Source organism: Lepidochelys kempii, chromosome 21 (genome assembly GCF_965140265.1).
Source record: "Lepidochelys kempii isolate rLepKem1 chromosome 21, rLepKem1.hap2, whole genome shotgun sequence".
Classification (NCBI taxonomy): Eukaryota; Metazoa; Chordata; order Testudines; family Cheloniidae; genus Lepidochelys; species Lepidochelys kempii.
This window is the reverse complement of record NC_133276.1, coordinates 11733889-11755327: the sequence shown is the minus strand read 5'-3', so window position 1 is coordinate 11755327 and position 21439 is coordinate 11733889. Positions and strand designations below refer to the sequence as shown.

The 21439-nt window shown below is 48.3% G+C and overlaps 1 protein-coding gene across 2 annotated transcripts in view; it reads left to right on the top strand.

The window, feature by feature from the left end:
- The first annotated feature begins 9382 nt into the window (after positions 1–9382).
- Positions 9383–21439, top strand: part of TULP1 (TUB like protein 1) — a 37114-nt gene continuing 25057 nt past the window's right edge. Inside the window, exons 1-2 of one of the 2 annotated variants that reach the window (XM_073320052.1) lie at positions 9383–9478; positions 13691–13739. In XM_073320052.1, the coding sequence (XP_073176153.1) occupies positions 9432–9478; positions 13691–13739 (96 nt within the window). In that variant the 5' untranslated portion in view covers positions 9383–9431. Of the gene's footprint in view, positions 9479–13616; positions 13740–21439 lie in introns of those variants that run through there. The other variant, XM_073320051.1, reaches the window with a different exon arrangement.

The window sequence follows — 21439 nt, the reverse complement described above, 5'->3', positions numbered from 1 at the left end:
CTCAGTGACTCGAGAGCATGACTTCCACCGTCAGGGCAAACTGTTAGAACCAGGGCACAAACCCCAAACTGGTGGTGAGTCCTACACTTGGAGTTCACAAACCACTTATCAAGTGTAAATTCTCATGGACTAGAACAGCCTGAACCTGGAGTCACAGACAGTCCCCTAGGGTACTCTGATCTCGCCACCCAGGTAAGCACACTTTTGTGATAGATATAGACCCTTCCACCAAGGGTCACAGCACTATTCAGGTTAGTCCCCGTCCTAAAGGACCTGTCAGTTACCCTAGGTCAGTCGCACCTTTGATCTCTCACCAAAGACAATGCTTATAGCCAATCTTACAATAAACTATATACAGCATGATGAATGGGAAGAGGAAATTAGAGAATTATTTACAAGGTTAAAGCAGGTAAACGTAAAGAGACAAATGAGTTCCAATCTTAAGTTTCAAAAGGTCATAGACGCTTCTATGATCTGCAAGCTCTGTGTGTCCGTTAGGGCTAACCCAGGCTAAGCAACTGAGGATCTCTTGCTTATGCCTAGAAAAGCCTTGCCCCATGGAATCCAAGCAGCATAGCAATAATCAGTTCCCTTTTTTAAGAGGTTTTATACCCGGAGCTGCAAAGCTCAGCTGATGGTGGGAGGGGAGAATCCACTTGCCTGACTCACCTTCAGGGGAGGAGGGCAGAACAACCCACCCTTTTGTCCTCTTGTTGATGGTATGTAAGGAAATGCCCGTTCCAAAAGCTACAGATGCTCTAAGTGAGATTAAAGCATGCAGCAATTCATGTGCATTCAGTAAAGTCTAAACACGTTCTTAGAAGGCTAATACCTATTTGAATGATGGTAACATGCAGGTGAGCCAGACTGATTCCAGCAACGTCCTTGTCAACGTTCAGTTGAGACATGGGGATTTCGGCATATCCTGGCACCTGGCCTGCCAGTGTCCCATTCACATCCTGTCTCATGAAAAACGCCATGTGATCTTTAATGACTACACATGTGATCGGGACCATCTCCAAAAGACGTGACTTCCACCAGCACGGTGCCACCTGGCACATTGGTTTGGTCCAGACTCAGAGGAGAGGCCACTAACTCCATGAGACCTTCCACCGAAGTATTGACAACTACACTTATCCCAGTTTAGGTGAGAGTTGACAAACTCCTAAAAGCTTCCCTACTGGCCAAATTCTGCTCTTCAAAACCAGTCAGCTGGATTGGATGCCTTTAGCATGAACAAGGTGCAATCTTGCTAGTGTTATTTCTTATATACAACATAAGAAATGCTTTGCGCGGAGGCTATCCATGCCCTTCATCAAATACAAACCAAGCTTCACAAGATGTAGAGGTAGGGGTGTGTTTGCTGCTTCTTCTATAAATGGGGGCCAAGATGGCACAGAGAGGCTGAGTGAATTAACACAACGAGCCTTAAATAGAACTGGGACAAAAAAACCCAGACCTCCTAGTTCCAGTCTCTCAACTACTGACTTGGATTCCCTCCTCTACAATAACTACGGGTGATGGATCAGTTTGACCCAGCACATGAAAATACAGGTCAAAGCACTGATTTGTCACCATTGTACATGACATGGTTCCTACCTCAGTGTCAAAGCACCTAAGAAGCACTTTGCTGCATGCTATGCTTTGTAAAACTCACCAAGCCGGGTGTGGGGGGAGAGGAGTGTTTGTGTGTCAAGCGAGAACATCTCATAATGTGACTTCTTGCTTAATTTATAGCAAAACTTTTCCTATAGTGGCAGTCCGTTCGTACGTTGCAAACAGTTTCTTAGAAGTGTATACGTAATGACTGTAAAAATAAGATCAGAAGTGAAACTGAACCCCCGAGAAGCCATGCATGCATGGTTGGGTTTTACTTGCGGTTGTCTGTTTTTACTAAGCATTCGGGTAATGAAAAATGAGTGTGTTGCTTTGCTGACCTCATGTAACTTGAGCACTGGTCTGTGTTTAACTGACCATTTTGCAGGGTGCTGAGACAGTCAGTTGAGTGAAGGCATGTTGGCTATTTTATTGAGTATCGCTGCCATCGGGGTGAAAAGGTACAACAGTAAAGGAGCCCAGTGTTTTGAAAGCTGTGTACAGCATCACCCACTGCTGAGATGCAGCTGCCTCTGGGGCGGACAGTCTAATGATGCACGGCGACACTACACAGCAGTTTTAAAATGAGACACGAAGGAGAGAGTTAGGCAGAATGTAGTTATGCACGTGACTGGAATTCAATCAGGATGCCTGGGCTAACTCCCTTACCCTTGTGCAAAATATGATGGATGTCTAAGGGCCATGGCTGCTTAGCAATTTTGGTTTGACATCCCCTGCTGGAGGAGATACCATCAGCAGCACATCACTCTACTGCCATGCTGGGCAGTTGGCTGAGGACTGGCTCAAAAGGGAGAGCACCCCCTGATTTGTTAGCCTTCCTGCAATGCCCACCTTTATTGGCTTCTGGGGAAGCGGTGGGTTGGAGGGACTGAACATGGGGGAGCTGGGGTAGAGTTTTCTGTGCTCTGGCAGGTGGCTGTGGAGAGGAGAGGCGTGGAGGAAGGATTCTGGTGGCAAGGAAGCGAGTGTTGGAAAAAGGATTTGAAGGAGTGGGAGGATGTTGTAGGTGAAGGAGCTGCTGGTTTGGAAGCTGTAAGCTGTGATTGCCAAATGCCAGTCAGAGTGAATCGCTTGCTAAGAATAATGCATTAGCCTGGTCAAAGAATAACAAGAGCAATTGGTTTGGAGAGGGTGTTTGATGTGGAGGGAAAGGGCTTACACACTGCAGTCCTCTCTAGCTTCAGCCCATCACACGGGTCCCCTTTCCTCTTCGAAACCAGGACATTCAAATAAATAAATGGTATTGTGATGCCACCTGGTGGCACAAGATGCAGCTGGTTAGGAAATAAGACCCAGCAGAACACACCATGAGCATTAAGTAGGATGGTTGCTGCAGATAGGTCAGAGTTGTACTAACCTGAGGGTCAGAGTTCAGCTCTAGGCGCTGGGTTCGAGGGGGGATCGTGGCCCATTCTTGGAAGCAGTGCTGCTGCGTAGCTCAACTCCAGCAGAGCTGAGAAGGCTTCAAGAGCGTCACCGTATGTGTTGTGTGGTCTCGGTGCTTCCTGTCTTTGCCACCTTGCTGTTACCTGCGCTTCGTTAATAAACCATCACTGCCTTAGCAGCCAATGGCCTTAGCATCTCCTGAGCTCTAGACCCCCGGGATTTTACCAAGTGTTGCTTGTAGCAATGTGGGCTTAGGGGAGCATTCCCCTCCCAACAGGAGTATTCTTCCTCCAAGATTGTTTTGTTCTGTTGAACTGTTCACATTCTGCCCCAACATGCAGGGATTCGGACTTCGGTGATTAGCACACAGGGCACCATTCAACTCTGACTTACACCAAGGTAGATCAGAAGTAACTCCACTGAAATATGGCTGAACCAAGGGAGTAGCTGATCCCATTCCTATAGCTCCAGTTCGGTGACAATGCTTCTGTCGCCTTGAGAAGTAGGAATGGGGCCAGAAACTTGCCTCTTTGGCTAAACAGATGGGGAAAAACAGTGGCTAAGTCCCAAATTGTCCTCCAGGCTACAGGATTCTGGAAGATAAAATGGAGAAAAGAAACCAAAATCTGGGGGTGAAGCCACTGCAGGAGTTGAGCTGAGAAATGACTCAGGGAGTCGTTCATGGTTTAGTAGTGGAAATGGTATGAAAGTTTCCTATTCTAACACATTTAAATGAATGAAACCAACATGATTTAACAGTGGAACGGCTCAGGATACGTTAGGCTTGAACCAGTGGCTGCGATTTCCTTACTCTGGTCCTTGCTATAATAGGGGAAGAGTTTATCTCCAGTGGACAGACATTTTGACTCCTACCACCTGTAAACAAGGCCTTGGTCTTCATATTCACAGTCAGAAAACTCTAGGGCGCCCAACTCTTGACGTCAGCAGACAGCCCTGAGAGACGATGCATGGTCTGCTGAATGAAAAATAGCTCATCGGTGCTGACAATGAAGCCGAATACAAGAAATTAAGTGCAATGACATGATATCTTGCATCCCTTCGGGCTAACCTAGGGAATTTTGGAGCTTTCCCCATAGCATTTCTTGATAAATGTTTTTTGTTTTGAGTAGGTTTCTGTTGCATTGTGCAGACCCTCAAGTGGTCACAAGAAACGCTACCCTGACTCCCAAATCGGATGCACGAGGCTAGAGCCCTGTTGATTTCGCTGGAGCTCTGCGCAGGCGCACGGGACAGGATCAGGGCCTGACTTTCCATTACCACCAACTGAAGGCTGCACATGCTATAGATTTTGTCTTTCAGTCTGTTTCCATCCCATTTCTCCGTAAGTTTTTATACCATCTCTCACTCACATTGTGCTGGCTTTGGGACTCAACCGTGACAGTCGCGTGACAATGGGAAAGTCAACAATACCATTGATCTGCCCTGACAGCTGAGTCGCATCAGATTTAAAAACCAAAACCTCTGTCACCTCAACAGGTAAAAAAGACCCAATGACCCTGCTCAGTCAGGCAGAGATGTGATCGCTTGCATAATATGCAAACGAAGTAACTTCAAAGGGAATGCCAGATGCTATGGAGTTGCACCCCTGTAAATACATAGATGGATTAGATAGTACAGCCAGCTGCTAGCAACTAGCCTGTCTGTTCTTCAGGGTTCCTGGTGATGCTGTTACACAGGAAAGAGGGGAGAAAGTTCTGTCTTCGATCAGAGCACTGAATGGTTGTATCATTTCCTGGGATCCATTCACCCCCCTGGGTAGAGAGGGTTGGAATCCTGTCGACTGTCCTGTCGTCCGTGTTCACGCTGACGGAGGGCAGGGACTGGTACTGCCTCCTCCCAGAGGTTCCAGGCCTGGAAAGAGCCCCGATTCAGCTCGTTGTATGGGTGCTCTGGCTACATGCCCTCCATGCCCGGCACCCACCCCGTTTCTGGGCTTCTCCGGCTGGCTCTGAGCCCCAGGGTGTGGCTGGCAGGGCCGGATTAAAGTTATGAGGGGCCTAAGACTAATGGGGGGGAAGTCATCAAACATTTCTCTCCAGATACTTCTGAGTAAGAGGTAGCACGGGGGATGCTACGCTGTCCTCCTGGGGTTCCTTCCTCCTATGTAGTAGAGTGCTCGTCTGTATGAGGATGAACACTGCAACATGCTCCATCCTGCTCACCTCTTTCAGCCTTGTGCTTCTACCCGCAGCTCTCCACATGGCAGAGTGCAAAGCCAAGCCCTGCAGGTGTTTCCTCCGAGCTATGGACGCTACACCACAGACCCTGTCTCACTCTGGGAGGCAGCCAGCTTTTATTATGTAAAAGAAAACCACTCAGGTGTAAAATCCACTGAAGTAGAGGAAGTAGTAGTGGGGAAATTACATTGGGTGGTGTTGTATTTTAGGCTGTCTTGCTCTGAAAGCTGCCTCCCCATGTTGCACTGGCTGAGGACAATGAATTATTGTTTTCACGATGAACCCAAATAGTATTTGTGGGATGATACCCAGTTTGTGCCGTTAAACTGCAGTGATTCACCACATCAGGCCATTCTGTCACCAAGCTCTGCCACAGTGAGAATCATAGAATAGAATCGTAGGACTGGAAGGGACCTCGAGAGGTCATTTGGTCCGGTCCCCTGCACTCATGGCAGGGCTAAGTATCATCTATTCTAGATGTGCAATCAGCAGCTCTGACATGCGGTTTTTTTAAGCACGAGTTCCGTGTGCACCAGCCCCCTGCAGTTTGCCTTTGTTTGTTTTAAGCTTTCTGTAAGAAAAAGGTAACAGATAGAAGTGACACAGATCTTCAGATGGCTGCCCAGTCATAATATTTAGCACTTCTGTGCTATGTTAGTTCTTCAGAATCACTGTACAAACATTAAACAAACTTAATCTAAAGCTTTCAGCTTTTGAATGACAAGGAGTTGACAAAACAGACTATTCCCTGTTGTGTTCTCTGCCCTCCTGAACAAAAAGACTTCACTAAAAATCAGCATCTTAAAAGAACCATTAAGGATCTTTCAAAAGAACAGTCCAGCCAAGACTGCTGTGGTGACACCCTTGTTACATCAGGTCTGGTGTTTGTTTAAGGCTGGTGTAGAATGAAGGGAGAGCTTCCTGTTTCGTTTGCACGTGTAAATCAAGCAGACCTTGCTTATTTTTTTTTCCCTTAAAGTGCTCAGAGTTTAGGGGAGGAAAGTGAATGAGATTCTGCTTTTACCAGGTGTGAAAAAGCAGAAGGGACTAAAATCTATTCTTGTGCAAAAATCTGTTCTCCCTCAAGTCAATAAGGCTACACAGGTAACTGTGAGCAGGAGTTGGCCTGTGTTCTCCTTCCCTTCTCAAATCACATCCCATGCTTACCCAACGTTTTCCACTTGGGGAAGAAGCTAGTTTGAGTTGGGGCAGAAAAATGAGGACTGACTTCAGGTTTATTTAGCTTTAAGATTTTGGAATGAAACGCCAAAGAAATCAAATGTGAGGTACTTTTATGATGGATTGAACTGCTAGAGAACCAGCCTCTAGCCTATTCAGCCAGTCTTTCTATCATAGCCTGCTAAGAAGTGGATTTAAAATCCTTGAGGGAGCGGGGAGGCAGAAACCTACAACATTGTGTGTTGAGCTTCCTCCAATGCTTCTGCAACCTCTTAAAAGTACAAAGATGCGTTGGCCTGTGGAGCTAGGCTGAGCGTAAGGAAAGAACTTGGTGACCTGTGCATCCCAGTACAGAAAAATACATCAAAGAAAAAGGCTGGATGTCTTTGATTTTTAGTACAGTTCTATACAGTATTGCATACGGTGCATCGTAACTCTGAAGCCCCTCGCTGGAAGGTTCTGTAAAAGTTAAAGGACTGGTATCCAGAATGGGATGGTTTGGTTTGGTTTTCCTACAAATGTGTGGGAATTCGTTCCTTCTACGTGGGAGGGGCAGTAGTCCTGACAGGAGCTGGATAGCGTGTGTCCAGGTTCTGTGCAAGCTTCCACACTCTGCCGCTCTGGAACTGCCTCTTCCTTCCGCCACCCCCTTGCCTTGCCCCCACCCCGGCACTCACCAGTTGTCCAGAAACGGGACCCAGCACACATGGAAGAACACGGTGACGGGCAGTAGGACCCCGGCCGCAGCGTCCTGGAGCTGCCTGCCAGCCTCAACCCAAGAGAGGGACAGAGGGAGCCTCTTCCCTCCCTGACAGCCAAGCAGTGCTCCGGAGAAATCGGGGATGGGGGGAGTTGGGGGGAGCAATGCCTGCTCAAACGACACCTGCGGCTGGCACGGGTTCCCATGGTAACCAGATTTTTAGTGTCCAGTCACCAGTGTGAACCGGATCCCTGGCAGTGTGTTCTCGCAGACGCAGCAGGCTGCTGGCTGGCTGAGCTCCTTCCTAGCCACAGGGGGCTGCTTTGCCTTCCCTGCTGGCAGGAGCGTTCCCGCAGAGCTGCAGGAACAAGCTCTCTCTCCCTCACCTGGACCTGGCCGTGGCCCCAGCCGCACCCCTTGCCTGACCAGTAGGACCTAAAAATAGGAGGGTCTAAGGCTGTAGCCTTATTAGCCTGTGGGTTAATCCGGCCCTGGTGGCTGGAACCCCTGTGCGGGCAGACTCATTGCTACCAGGTCTTGCAAGCTCGGCTTCTGCTAGCGGAAAGCGGGGCCTGAATATGCGAAGTGCTGAGCGTGGCATAGTTAGGTAAAGGGATTAGCTACGCAGAACCGAGCCCCTGGCCCGCAGGGTTTGACGCTGGAAAGCAGCTGAAGATACAGTTTGATGTAGCCCCGATGCTATATCTCGTGCAAGTTTTGCACACCAGTCAGACTCGACTCCCCTAAGCACTGGGGTAAGGCAGTGCAGGATCAGGCCCCAGAATATTGTCTTCCACAGCAATTCTAGGCCGGCAGGGCGGTTACATCAGGAGCCCAGCTCAGTCAGATTGTTTCTCCTAAGCAGATCAGGATTGAAATCCCTTGTCTCCGAGGCTGAGCGATGTGGGTCTGGAGTGCCCAGAATAGCTTGCCCTGCTGCCTGCTTGTGTTTAAGATGAACCTGCCCACGTCGATTGGCATCAGGCCACCAAAATGAGGGGAGGGAGGGGCCACGTGGGTGGAATCATTAGTGCTGACGACCCAGCGGTGCTGAGGGCTTTGTCTGCAGGTCGCCACGCTAGATGGAAGCCAGCTTGGCTATGTCTGCGTGTGCTGTGGGCACACCTCCGCTTGCAGTGTGGGCATATGGAGATGGGCGAGGCGTAACTGACCCGAAGACATCCTAGGCCTGGTTTGCCTCTCGCGCGGGTTTCGTACTGGTGGAACGCCATTGATTGACAGTGGTTTATACGGTGTGAGTCAATGGGGAGGCAGACCGGACTCTCTGTCGCACCGCAGTAACTCCGGGAAATGATGAGCCCGATGCAGGAGCTCAGACATGTTCAGAATGGGCCCTCTGGCCTTAAAATCTGCGCAGCCCGCCTGTGGTGCTTTCCCTTCCCTGCTGTTGCTGCTCCAGCACATATCCAGGGATCCCTCATAGGCTTGCACAGCTAGCTGTGATGAAGGCTAGTCTGGTACTACGCCTGCTGCAGTCACACCTCGGATCGCAGTGGAGACAAACCCACAGGGACTTATCCCCTGTGAATGGCCCTGCTTCTATAGCTGATCATGTGTCCGGCTTTAGCTCCCTTCTCTTTCCACCCCAGCCTGGCGTGGGCCACACTGTGCCCCGCTCCAGCTTTCGTTCAGCGCAGAGAGGTGCCATTGAAATGATCTGTGTGCTGCGCCCTCGCACCCACTAACCGTGTACACGCACACTCTGTGTGTGTGTCTCTCTCTCTCTGTGCACGGCCCACGTGCATTTTACACTCGCTCATCCAGAGGCACAGCGGTATAGCGTGGGATCCATCAAGCTCTCTTGGCCCCTGTTTGAATGAATTGCTGTAACAGCTGCTGCGTTCTATAGAACCTCCCCGGAGGCCTGGCTGCCTGGCCATGAGCCCCTGAAATCCTATTACCGAGTTTCAAGAGAAATAAAAAGTTAATCCTCTCTGTGGCTCTCCGCGACCGCCGAAGCACTACGCAGAGCTGCCTGTGCTGAAGGCTGGGCCGCTGCAGTGCTGGTGGGTAACAGAGAAAATGAATTTGACCGGCTAATCGACTTCATCGAAATAAGCAAATGTTGTGAGGCTGGGGCAGATTAATGGGCAAGCCAGAGTGGGGATTCCCCATCCAGACAGGGTCAACTCTGTAGCTGGTCATGTCTTGCATTTAAAATCCCACCCCTGTCTGTGTGCGGTGTTTTCAAGTCTGTGCCGGAGAGGAAGAACATCAGGGCGAGGAGAGGGGGGCGCTCGAGCCTCACACCTGCCAATAAGGTGACTCTGTGCTCCAGGTCTGGGCCAGCCTCGCTTCCCTGTGAGTCAGAGCCCTGCCAGCAGCTTGCCATGCCCCTCCAGTCGGAGATCCTGCATGAGGTGTGGACCTCAGACAGGTGAGTGTTCGGTTCCTTCTGCCCCTGGCTACTCTCACACATTTGACATGGTCCTGGTTGGAGGGAGAAGGTACAGGGGGTTAGTGTTTGTCTGCAGATCAGGCTCCAGGGTCACAGCGGAATACTGCAGCCTAGGTTTCTAGCCTCGGCGCTTCTGTACCCCTGAGCAGTCAGGGAGCATTGCCTCGGTCAAACAGACGTCTCCCTAGTGTAGACCCTACCCCTGATCTGGACGAACCTTGCTCTCCAGGAAACCAGTCTCTCCATGTTCATTCAGGGCCTCATCCAAAGCTTATGGAAGACGAGAGAGGCTTTCCCACGCACCCCAATGGGAGCCTACCATTTTAGGGTTCCCCCACAATCTATTAGTGTACCTCATTCTTGCTCTGGGGAGATGCCATCCCACTCCCTCCTGTGGGGAGGGATACTCTACAGTCATCAGTCAGCAGACCTAGAGTGTCCAGAGAGGGAAATTTCCATTCCCTGGGAAATTTCAATATTTTGGGGGGAGGGACTATTCATCTGGAATCGGAAGAACGAGATGAAATTGGCCAGAGAACAAAAATTCTAAAATACGTCAATTCAGGGCCATCAAAAGGTTTATTTTCAATCATGTCAAAACAGGATGCTGTATGATATATATAATCATATTATTATTCATATTCAAATTTAGTCTAAATGGAATGAACTGAAACGATAAACACATTTTGTATCAACTTTATCGACTTTGGGCCCATCAAAATTTTCATTGAAATCTCCGAGGAAAGGTTTTGGTTTCGACTAAACTTGCCCTGTTCTTACGGGAAACCCTCCTGCCTGTAAGCAGGCAGAGTCTGTTGAACAAAGAATGAAGAACGGGAGCTGCTCATGGAGGGGGTTGGGGGCAGGGGCCTGCTCCAGAGGTCTCCTGTTTCGGAGGGGTTTGTTGGGGCTGGCTGCATGCAAACACTGTGCTGAGGGATCTTTGTCATCAGGCTCGCCTACCAGAGAGGCTGGCTGTACCTGGGAGCATGGAGCTAGTACCCAAGCCCCTACGCACCCCCAGGATACACCCTCCGAGTCACTGGCACGCTCTGGACATGTGAGTCTGATTACAGAACCCAGTTCTTTGTTGCTGCCCTAGCCAACATATTCCTTGGACTCCTATATGTCCCGCAGGAAACTGGACTCTGATGGGCTCCAGACACCTGAGTTAGACGAGAGGCCTGCAGAATTTTCTTGGGCCAGCTGGTGCTTCCTAGTCCATTCCAAAACGAGCAGCAATCTGTGAGACTGCAAACAGATGCTTGCTCCAAAACCCAGGAGGGAGTGAAGCCAGTAATCTGCCATTCACCATCTCCATCAGCCACAATGGGCCGGAAAGGACCAAAGGTTGGCTGTCGCCTGCCATGTCAGAGACCCGAACATCCGTTCCTGGGCCAGCGATGACAGAGAAGTTTCTCAGGGATCAGCACCACCCCCTCTGGCATTCCCAGGCTCCGAAAGGGGTTCTGTCCATCCTTGGCTGGAAGGATGGTCACAGTTCAAAAAGGATGTTGACAGATTCAGGACCCAAAAAAAAAAAAACCAAACCCCACGAGAACGACTGAGGTCTGGAAAACCCACCTGCCTTTGCAGCGAGACTAAAGAAGCTCAATCCATTTAGCTTAACAAAGGGGTAGCTTTAGAGGAGACCTGATCACTGTCCGTAAGTACCTAACGGGAGAGAAGCTTTCTGAATCTTGCAGACAACGATCCAATGGCTGGAAGTTGAAGCTAGACAAATTCAGATTAGATATGAGGTGCAATTTGTATCTAGGTATTGATTATTTTACCAGTGAAGGTAATTAACCCCTGGAATATCTTACTCGGGGATGGGGCGGGGTGTTTAAATCCAGGCTGGGTGTCTCTTTCTAAAAGATCTGCTCTGGCTCAGCCAGCACTCGTGGGCTTGATGCAGGAATCAGTCACTTGGTGACATTCTCTGGCCTGGGTTAGGCAGGAGGGCAGACTGGTTGATCCCTGCTGGTCTGAAAATGCATGAAAACATGCCCCTTGGGGTTCCTCTGCCTGATCGCTGGGCCACAAGCCTACCAAAGGATCCCTTCTCCCAACAGCCACTGTTGTGTATTTAACAATAAACATTACTAGCTACATTGACAGGCTGCAGTGCCATCTGCTGGAATGAGAGGGTCACCTCTCTGCCAGCACCCACCCCACTCCACATCTCCAGCTCTGAGCAGCATTAGACTTTCTGGGATAAACTAGAAGCAGAATCTCTCTCCCTCTCCTCCCCCCAGCCTTAACAGCTGGTGCAGCTGTTCTGCATGTCCTTGAACTGCCTTGTTGCGCAGCTGGGTTTGCTAGAGGTCCATTTGCTGGTTCTTCTATTGTAAATGTTCCCAAATTCTCTGTTACCGTGACAAACAGCCATAGGTTCTGGGAGCAGCCGGAATAACAGGCAAGGATGGGAATGGGAACTGAGACCCGTGGGAAATAAAGGAGATAGGAAACAGCATGTGGCAACTTAGGGCACACAGGGTGCCTCTGTGGCTTGTCCACCTCTTGCTCAGAGATCCTGTGTTAGTGACCTGTAATACGCCAGTCTGCAGAATGCTCTCTGGGTACAGAGGTGTGTCAAGGTTCCTCCCCCACTCTGAACTCTAGGGTACAGATGTGGGGACCTGCATGAAAAACCTCCTAAGCTTATCTTTACCAGCTTAGGTCAAAACTTCCCCAAGGTACAAAATATTCCACCCGTTGTCCTTGGATTGGCCGCTACCACCACCAAACTAATACTGGTTACTGGGGAAGAGCTGTTTGGACGCATCTTTCCCCCCAAAATACTTCCCAAAACCTTGCACCCCACTTCCTGGACAAGGTTTGGTAAAAAGCCTCACCAATTTGCCTCAGTGACTACAGACCCAGACCCTTGGATCTTAAGAACAATGAACAATCCTCCCAACACTTGCACCCCCCCTTTCCTGGGAAATGTTGGATAAAAAGCCTCACCAATTTGCATAGGTGACCACAGACCCAAACCCTTGGATCTGAGAACAATGAAAAAGCATTCAGTTTTTTACAAGAAGACTTTTAATAAAAATAGAAGTAAATAGAAATAAAGAAATCCCCCCTGTAAAATCAGGATGGTAGATATCTTACAGGGTAATTAGATTCAAAAACATAGAGAACCCCTCTAGGCAAAACCTTAAGTTACAAAAAAGATACACAGACAGAAATAGTTATTCTATTCAGCACAATTCTTTTCTCAGTCATTTAAAGAAATCATAATCTAACACATACCTAGCTAGATTACTTACTAAAAGTTCTAAGACTCCATTCCTGGTCTATCCCTGGCAGAAACCAGCATATAGATAGATTTCAGAGTAACAGCCGTGTTAGTCTGTATTCGCAAAAAGAAAAGGAGTACTTGTGGCACCTTAGAGACTAACCAATTTATTTGAGCATGAAGTGAGCTGTAGCTCACGAAAGCTCATGCTCAAATAAATTGGTTAGTCTCTAAGGTGCCACAAGTACTCCTTTTCTTTTTGCATGTAGACAGACACACAGACCCTTTGTTTCTCTCCCTCCTCCCAGCTTTTGAAAGTATCTTGTCTCCTCATTAGTCATTTTGGTCAGGTGCCAGCGAGGTTACCTTTAGCTTCTTAACCCTTTACAGGTGAGAGGAGCTTTCCCTTGGCCAGGAGGGATTTCAAAGGGGTTTACCCTTCCCTTTATATTTATGACAAGGTGTATTCCCTCTAGCCCCCAGAGAAGAAAGAGGTGGGCAGGGAGTGTACGGGGGAGTGGGAGCCGGCAGTGGATTCCCTCTCTCTCAGCTGGGATTGATGTAAACCTAAGGGTCAAAGTTTGTTTCCCTCACCACGATTTTCTAACAGGACTGGTGACTTTGGCTGCTTCCACTGTTGGGAGCCCAGCTTGAGGCATGCTGTATCAGACAGCACGGAGCATCCATCCACTGACAATCAAGCCCCTTTAAGCAGTGCTTAATTTGTAATGAAAGCGGTGCCGGGGCTCAAGCAATTTTTTTACATCTATAACTGATGCCACAAGCCCAGAGGTGCTGGGGCTATGAACTGCCAAGCCCTGGCACAAATTAAGTACGGCCTTTAAGGCCACTCCAGGTGGGCCCTCAAAAATGGAGCCATGCAAAGTCACTGTGGCTTTTGGAGACACAGGCCTTCATCTCATTGCGCTGTTTCCCCTCCACAGTGTGACTGAGGAACCTGGGAGCCCCCAGAAGCAGAAACTTAACAAGCAGGTAAGAAAATCTTCCCACTCTTCTCCTGCCTAACTCTAAGCCCCTGTACATCTGCCTGCCTTAGGTTTTCCTATGGCTCCCATCACAGCAGTATCTCACACAGTTTCGGAGAGAAGCTGATGAGAATGCAGGAGATTCAGACATGCCGTCTGTTTCGGGTACCGATTTGTGTTCCTCGACTGAAGTTGCTGGCAGGGCTGGGAAGAGGAGAGTGGGGTGGGGGGAGGTATTTTTTCATGCTTTGTGTCTATAAAAAGATCTTCTACACTTTCCACAGTATGCATCCGATGAAGTGAGCTGTAGCTCACAAAAGCTTATGCTCAAATAAATTGGTTAGTCTCTAAGGTGCCACAAGTACTCCTTTTCTTTTTGTGACTGAGAAGGTGCTTTGCAGAGATGGGCTAAACTGTGGATATGGGTTGTGAGCCCAGAACTGAGGGACTCTCCAGTCTCTTGTGCTCTGATAAAGCAGTTGTGTTTGTATATGAGGCTCTTAGAACTAACGGTGAGTTCTGGGAATGACACGCTGCCCTCTCTGCAGTCTGTACTAGTAGGTTCTACCCAAACACACCCATGCACAGTGTGGCCCCAGTTGATTCCCCTACACCACCCGCAGCCAAGACTTTGGCTAAATTCTTGTCCAGCTCTGAACTTGGGGCCTGAGCAGGCCCATGTGAACGGGGGTTCAAATGGTTCCAGTAGAACCAGGCATGTACAGGACCCCATGTTTTGTTTTTGGTTTTTGCTCTTTCCTTCCAACAAGTGCCCCAAATGGACCATTCAGAGCCCTCTTTAATGCTTCGCAGATTTCATTGCTCTCCACGCCAAAGCAGGGCAGCGTATTAAAGAAGTATGGGCTGGATGAATGGACTATAAGGTGGATAGAAAGCTAGCTAGATCATTGGGCTCAGTGTGTAGTGATCAGTGGCTCCATGTCTAGTTGGCAGTTGGTATCAAGCGGAGTGCCCGAAGAGTCGGTCCTGGGGCCAGTTTTGTTCCATATCTTCATTAATGATCTGGAAGATGGAGTAGATTGCACCCTCTGCAAGTTTGCAGATGACACTAAACTGGGAGGAGAGGTAGATACGCTGGAGGGTAGGGATAGGATACAGAGGGACCTAGACAAATTAGAAGATTGGGCCAAAAGAAATCTGATGAGGTTCAATAAGGACAAGTGCAGAGTCCTGCACTTAGGAAGGAAGAATCCCATGCAGTGCTACAGACTAGGGACTGAGTGGCTAGGCAGCAGTTCTGCAGAAAAGGACCTAGGGGTTACAGTGGACGAGAAGCTGGATATGAGTCAACAGTGTGCCCTTGTTGCCAAGAAGGCTAACGGCATTTTGGGCTGCATAAGTAGGAGCATTGCCAGAAGATTGAGGGACGTGATCATTCCCCTCTATTCAGCATTGGTGAGGCCTCATCTGGAGTACTGTGTCCAGTTTTGGGTCCCACACTACAAGAAGGATGTGTAAAAATTGGAAAGAGTCCAGCGGAGGGCAACAAAAATGATTAGGGGGCTGGACCACATGACTTATGAGGAAGGGCTGAGGGAACTGGGATTATTTAGTCTGCAGAAGAGAAGAATGAGGGGGGATTTGATAGCTGCTTTCAACTACCTGAAAGGGGGTTCCAAAGAGGATGGATCTAGACTGTTCTCAGTGGTAGGTGATGACAGAACAAGGAGCAATAGTCTCAAGTTGTAGTGGGGGAGGTTTAGGTTGGATATTGGGAAAAACTTTTTCACTAGGACGGTGGTGAAGCACTGGAATGTGTTACCTATGGAGGTGGTGGAATCTCCTTCCTTAGAGGTTTTTAAGGTCAGGCTTGACAAAACCCTGGCTGGGATAATTTAGTTGGGGATTGGTCCTGCTTTGAGCAGGGGGTTGGACTAGATGACCTCCTGAGGTCCCTTCCAACCCTGATGTTCTATGGTTCTATGATTACTGAGGTTATTTTAGAGAAGCTGAAAAAAGATGGTTTAGATATGACTGATTGCTGGGGACAAAACTACGGCAACAGAGCTCACCTGGCTTCAGCATACAAAGGTGTTCAAAATCTAATTCAGCTGGGAAATCAGTCTACATCTTTCATCCCACATGCTGCCTGCTCACTGAATCTTGGTCAGCAGGTGTTCCCCAAGTTGTCTTATTTTTGTGGAATCGTTCAAAGATTGTAGACCCTGTTTGCCGCTTTTGTTCATTGCAGGGAAGTGTTGAAAAAACATATGAGCATTATATTAAAGTGCCAAAGCACAACCAGATGGTCAGCAAGGATCGAGGCAGTCTGTCTGCTACAAGATCAGGTCGAGGGTGTTCTTGCCACTTTAGATGAGAACAAAACTGGTCGCAATCTTATGGCAGAACTTAAGTCGGAAGCTGATTGCTTACAAACCACCATTGCAGGGTTTTGGTTTCTTGTCGCGGCTGAGATGTGTTTTGCTATCTTACCAAAAATTAATGTTGTGAGCAAAAATGGTTAGAGACCAGATGTTGGTGTGCGAATGACTTGTGGTTTACTTGTTGGCCTTCGAGACGCTTTATTGGAATTAAGGTTTTCTGGGTTTGTTAGGTGTAAGGATGGGAGCTGCTGCTTCGCAGACCGAAACGTTAGGAATATCCATGCAGCTCAAAGAGAGAGGTGAGGAAAGTAATTCCAGGCAAACTTGCAAAGGACAAAAGCTCATCAGAGCCCGAAACAGTTTTTGGATGCAAGGTTTCCTACCCTGTCTTAAAAAGAAAAGGAGTACTTGTGGCACCTTAGAGACTAACAAATTTATTTGAGCATAAGCTTTCGTGAGCTACAGCTCACTTCATGGGATGCATGCAGTGGAAAATACAGTGGGGAGATTTTATATACACAGAGAACATGAAACAATGGGTGTTACCATACACACTGTAAGGAGAGTGATCAGGTAAGGTGAGCTATTACCAGCAGGAGAGAAAAAAAACCTTTTGTAGTGATAATCAAGGTGGGCCATTTCTAGCAGTTGACAAGAACGTGTGAGCAACAGTGGGGGGGGGGGGGGTGGGAGGGAATAAACCCTGTCTTACACACAGTATTAACACAACTGGATGAGAGGAGGCCTAAGTACAGTGGAGGTGGAGAAGTATGAGCAAGAAACTGGGAAGTCTCATCAGTGAAGCCCTAGAAAGGCACGCTTGAAACTTAGCAAGCAGCTACCCTGAGATTTAAACGGAGTTTTGAGAACGAGATTGAGCACTTCACCGGGTGTTGCCAGTGAATCTTTATGGATGACTTGGAAATGAAAATGCCCATTGATCTCCTTAGCTACTTTCGCAAAAGCTCTTTAGATGTGAGTTTCCCTAACACAGAAATAGCACCGCGTGTGTTGCTGTCTTCCTGTAACCGTGGCTGCTAACGAAGGGAGTTTCAGCAAGCTAAAATTAATCAAGACCTATCTAAAAATGTCCATGGGAAAGGTAAGGGTCAGTGGGGAAAATACGCCCCTTCGTTTCCCAGGAGCCACTTTATAAACCCAAATATTTGGGTGGTTTTATATATTTATAGGGTGAGCTGGAGATGTTCTCTAAGGGTTAGAGATCAGGAGTAGGAGTCAAGATGGAGTTCTAGCCCCAGCTCTGACACTGATGTGGTGCGTAGCCTGGGGCAAGTCACTTCCTTGCTCCATGCCTCAGTTTCCCCATCTGCACAATAGAAGGACCGATCCTTCCTTACCTTGCAGGCTTCTTTAGAGTGGTGTGAAATCCTCAGGGGAAGGGTTTTTCTTGATTTTTTTTTAAGTCAGGAGTCACAAAAGGGTATGGAAAATTGATGAATCTTAAACTATTACAACAAGCCAGACCAAAGGACCTAAGAGGTCTAACTAAAATGCTACATTAGGCAAACGCCGACCCAGAAATCCCCACCGGTGCAGCTCCAGCAAGGGTGTAGACCTGTCTCTACCATCACGTCAGCCAATCCTGCTGAGCCGGCCCAGTCCCTGTCTGCACTAGAACTGCGACCACCGATGGAGCCATACTAGCGTGAATTACACGCCCGTGTAGGCACCCCCCAGGCAGCCCCTCGCATGCACATGGGTGAAGCTCTATAGGTGAATGATAACCACCTGCATGCATGGAACTGCCATTCAGGTCACCTGGAGGCTGGAGAGGGGAGGGTTTGCCACACCAGGCCCCAGTATCCCATGGTGGAATGATGCTGGCTGCCGCAGCCCAGGGCTTGGGGGCAGGGGAGCGGCTGAATCGGGAAAATGGTGGGATCTACCCAGGTTAGAGTCCCTCGCGCCTGGGGAAAGTAGTCCCAGAAATGCCGCCCGGCCCTTAAGTAGAGCAGCACTTTGGTGTCCCTGTGTACAGCACTGGTCGTGCCCACGCATGCTGTGTAAAGCAGGTCTTTGACCTGTAAGATGGGACTAGTGCATTATCCCTGCTGACCTCAGTATCTCAGGCAGAGAGGGTGATAAAATGCAGCTCCCCTGTGCAGAGAGAACGACTGTTACTCCTGGAGGCTGTTTCCATCTTTATTCTAAAAGAATTTAGTGTTGGTGAAAGATCAACAGCCTTGTAGGCTGGACTTTATTTATCAACTTAACTTTATTCCTCTCTCTAGTGCTTGAGCACCTCACAAATATTAATGGATCAACTCTCAGATCCCTTGGAAGTGGAGAACCATTGTCTTCATTGTACAGATGGGGAAACTGAGGCATAGAGTGGCACTGTGAGTTGCTCAAGTCATACAGGAAGTCAGTGGCAGAGGCAGGTCCCAGCCCAGTGCCTTAACCACAAAACTACCTGGCAATGTACAATGTGGGCTGTTGTTACAGGGTGTGTTTCTCTTCCAGAGTGCCTCAGCCGTGATCTGGAGAGCCAGATTCTGATCTCTGTTCCACCGGAGTAAATTGAGAGTCTGCATCAATGGGCCACAGTGGAATGACTCCTGATTCACTCTGGTGCAAATAAATTCATAATCTGACTCTCTAGCAAGGGAAATATTGAACCCAGGACTCAGGTCCTGGTTGGTTGAAAGGGGTCTCAGTTCACCTTTCACATGTTTCTGAAGTAGGAGCAGCTAGATTTCACCCAGCAGGACTGTGCTGGGAGCTATTGATTTCAATGGGAGTTGTGAAAACCTTGGCTGCACCTCCCTTATTATTACCTGCAGAGTGGAAGGACCTGATTCTAACCTCCCACGAATTTGAATCCTTATTTGCACCAGTGTAATTGAGAGCAGAATCAAGTGTGCACGGAGCTATACAAAGTCATAAAAAAATTAAATCTGTCCCCGCAGGTGATTAGAGTCTATCTTACACAGATCCACATCACACCTGATGATTTTATACAGGTGATTTTATACCATTTTTAAAACTGTCTTTTCTTATCGTTATTAAGGCTACACATGAGCTCTGTTAGCGAGGTGGGATCTCACGGTTCCTAATTGACGTAATCTCTTCTGTTAATCTTTCAGTCATGATTCACTTTCCAGGTGCTTCAGAAGGGGTGAGACAGAAAATGTCTAACCACAGCTACTAATGACTATAGACCAAACACTGAATTCTCAGCAAAAAGAAAAGGAGGACTTGTGGCACCTTAGAGACTAACAAATTTATTTGCATTGCATCCAATGAAGTGAGCTGTAGCTCACAAAAGCTTATGCTCAAATAAATTTGTTAGTCTCTAAGGTGCCACAAGTCCTCCTTTTCTTTTTGCGAATACAGACTAACACGGCTGTTACTCTGAAACCTGAATTCTCAGTGGGACTCTTTGATACAGCCTTGTTTGCGCAGGGCCTGGCAGAATGGGGGCTCCAGCCACTACTGCAGTAACAAGCAAGAAGAATCCTCTTTCATACAAAGTGCATGTCCCCAAAATGCTTTCACGTGTGAAGGCACCAGGTTAATTAGCTCCCCCTCCCCTGCTGTGTAAGAGGTCTTAGGAAGAGCAGAAGATTTTTCAGGTGAGGTTTGAAATGAGCAAGCTGATGCCATAAAGAGAAACAGGTTTCCATCTCTGCACAGATGAAGGCTCCTACAACCGACAGGGTGGACCAATGAATAGAGATGCCATGAGGCAATTCAGGTTTGTTTAAAAAGGAAAAGAATTTGATGGACAGAAATCAAATGGTCGTACGGTAGGTCAGGAGACATGTCTCAGCACAGTTAGGAACCTGAGACGGGCTGGCTTAAAAGACTGGGGATGTCAAAACGATCTCGGGGGGGGCGCTAAAGGAATTGCATGGACCTTGTGTGTCTCGAAATGATGTGCTATTGCTCCTCTGTCACTTCACATGTGTCACGCAACCGACTTAGACACAGAGGCCTCTTCTCAGAGCATCAGGGGTGTTCACAGCTAAAACACACTAGAGGTCTGGGAAAGCAGGCCCACCTGAGAGGCAGACGCCCTCTGTGCCCAAGAATGAATTTGGTTGTCAGTGAACGCTCAGTGTGCCTATCTCAAGGTCTGGGCTGATATATACATGACTCCTCAGTGGGTGGAACGGTTTCTGATCCATGGCAGCAGCAGCTGGCAGCCCCATTCCGGCGCTTACAGGTCTGTCCGTATTTCTGTGACAACACGCTCCTTTCCCCAGCGCTTCGTAACCGTTGGTTTACAGCTGAAACTTAGCCTGGAAGGTCTTATTCCGATGAAGGTAATTGCATTCTGCCTACCAAAATCTCCTCTTCTGCTGGAACTCGATGCCGTGGTCGATAGAGCAAAGACGGACAGGGAGCTGCTTTTCTCATTAGGATCTGACTGTGATCTTCCAGTTTTCATCCAGACGGAGCTAGAAGAGTTTCTGTCCATCAAAATCTTTTTTTAACTAAGTGAATTGCATATGTATAAACTCTCTGGAATGAAAACTAGGAGCACAAAGGCCTTATCTTCTCAGTAGTCTGGATAATAATGTCCTCATCATGAGGGCTACAGAAATAGTTGGAGCACAAATTACTTTGCACATCCTTCAAGGGCGGCCACCTCTGGGGTGCAACACATCTGCTGTTTAGCAGCACATAGCAACCACACATGGCAGTTTGGGGAAGGAGAAACCAGTAGCCCGTTGAAGCTGCAGGAGAAAGTAGGGAGGCAGACTAAACAATGCAATCTGGCCAGGGCAGTGGAGGTCACACCCCTTCTCTTGCAAAATATCCCAGCAGATCGTTAATTATCACAATATGGCGCTATTTCATTGAAGTGACTCAGACCTGCTCTGTTTCCTTTTTCGTTTCGGTATCAATTTATACTTAGCCCCAGCCCACGCAGTAGCACAGAATAATAGCTCAGAATGAAACCGCTGGAGCACAGCTTGTAGGTGGGGACAGAAAAGGTGATTTGATCTAATGGTGAATATACCAGCAATCCAGCGAGAGGCTTCAGCTGGTGTTATTTACATCATCTTGCACCAGGCAGCGGGCTCTAAATCAGCACCTACCTCCCAAATGTTTATTATCTAGCTAATTGCCAAGCCATGTGGTCTTTATCTGATTAATCCTCATTATTTATAGCCCCGGCTCAATGGGATTAGGTGTGGTACATCTAATCCATCTGCTTCCTCTGTGCTCTGGCTCTGGGTGACCTTAATCTCAGAGGAACTGGTTCTCACAAGCTATTTCTGGACACCTTGGAGTCACTGAAATCTCTTTACCTGCCACCAGTTTTCCATAGGACCCCAGTCTTCTTTAGCACAGGCTCCTCCTGTCACTCCCTCACTGTGAAGCAAGACGC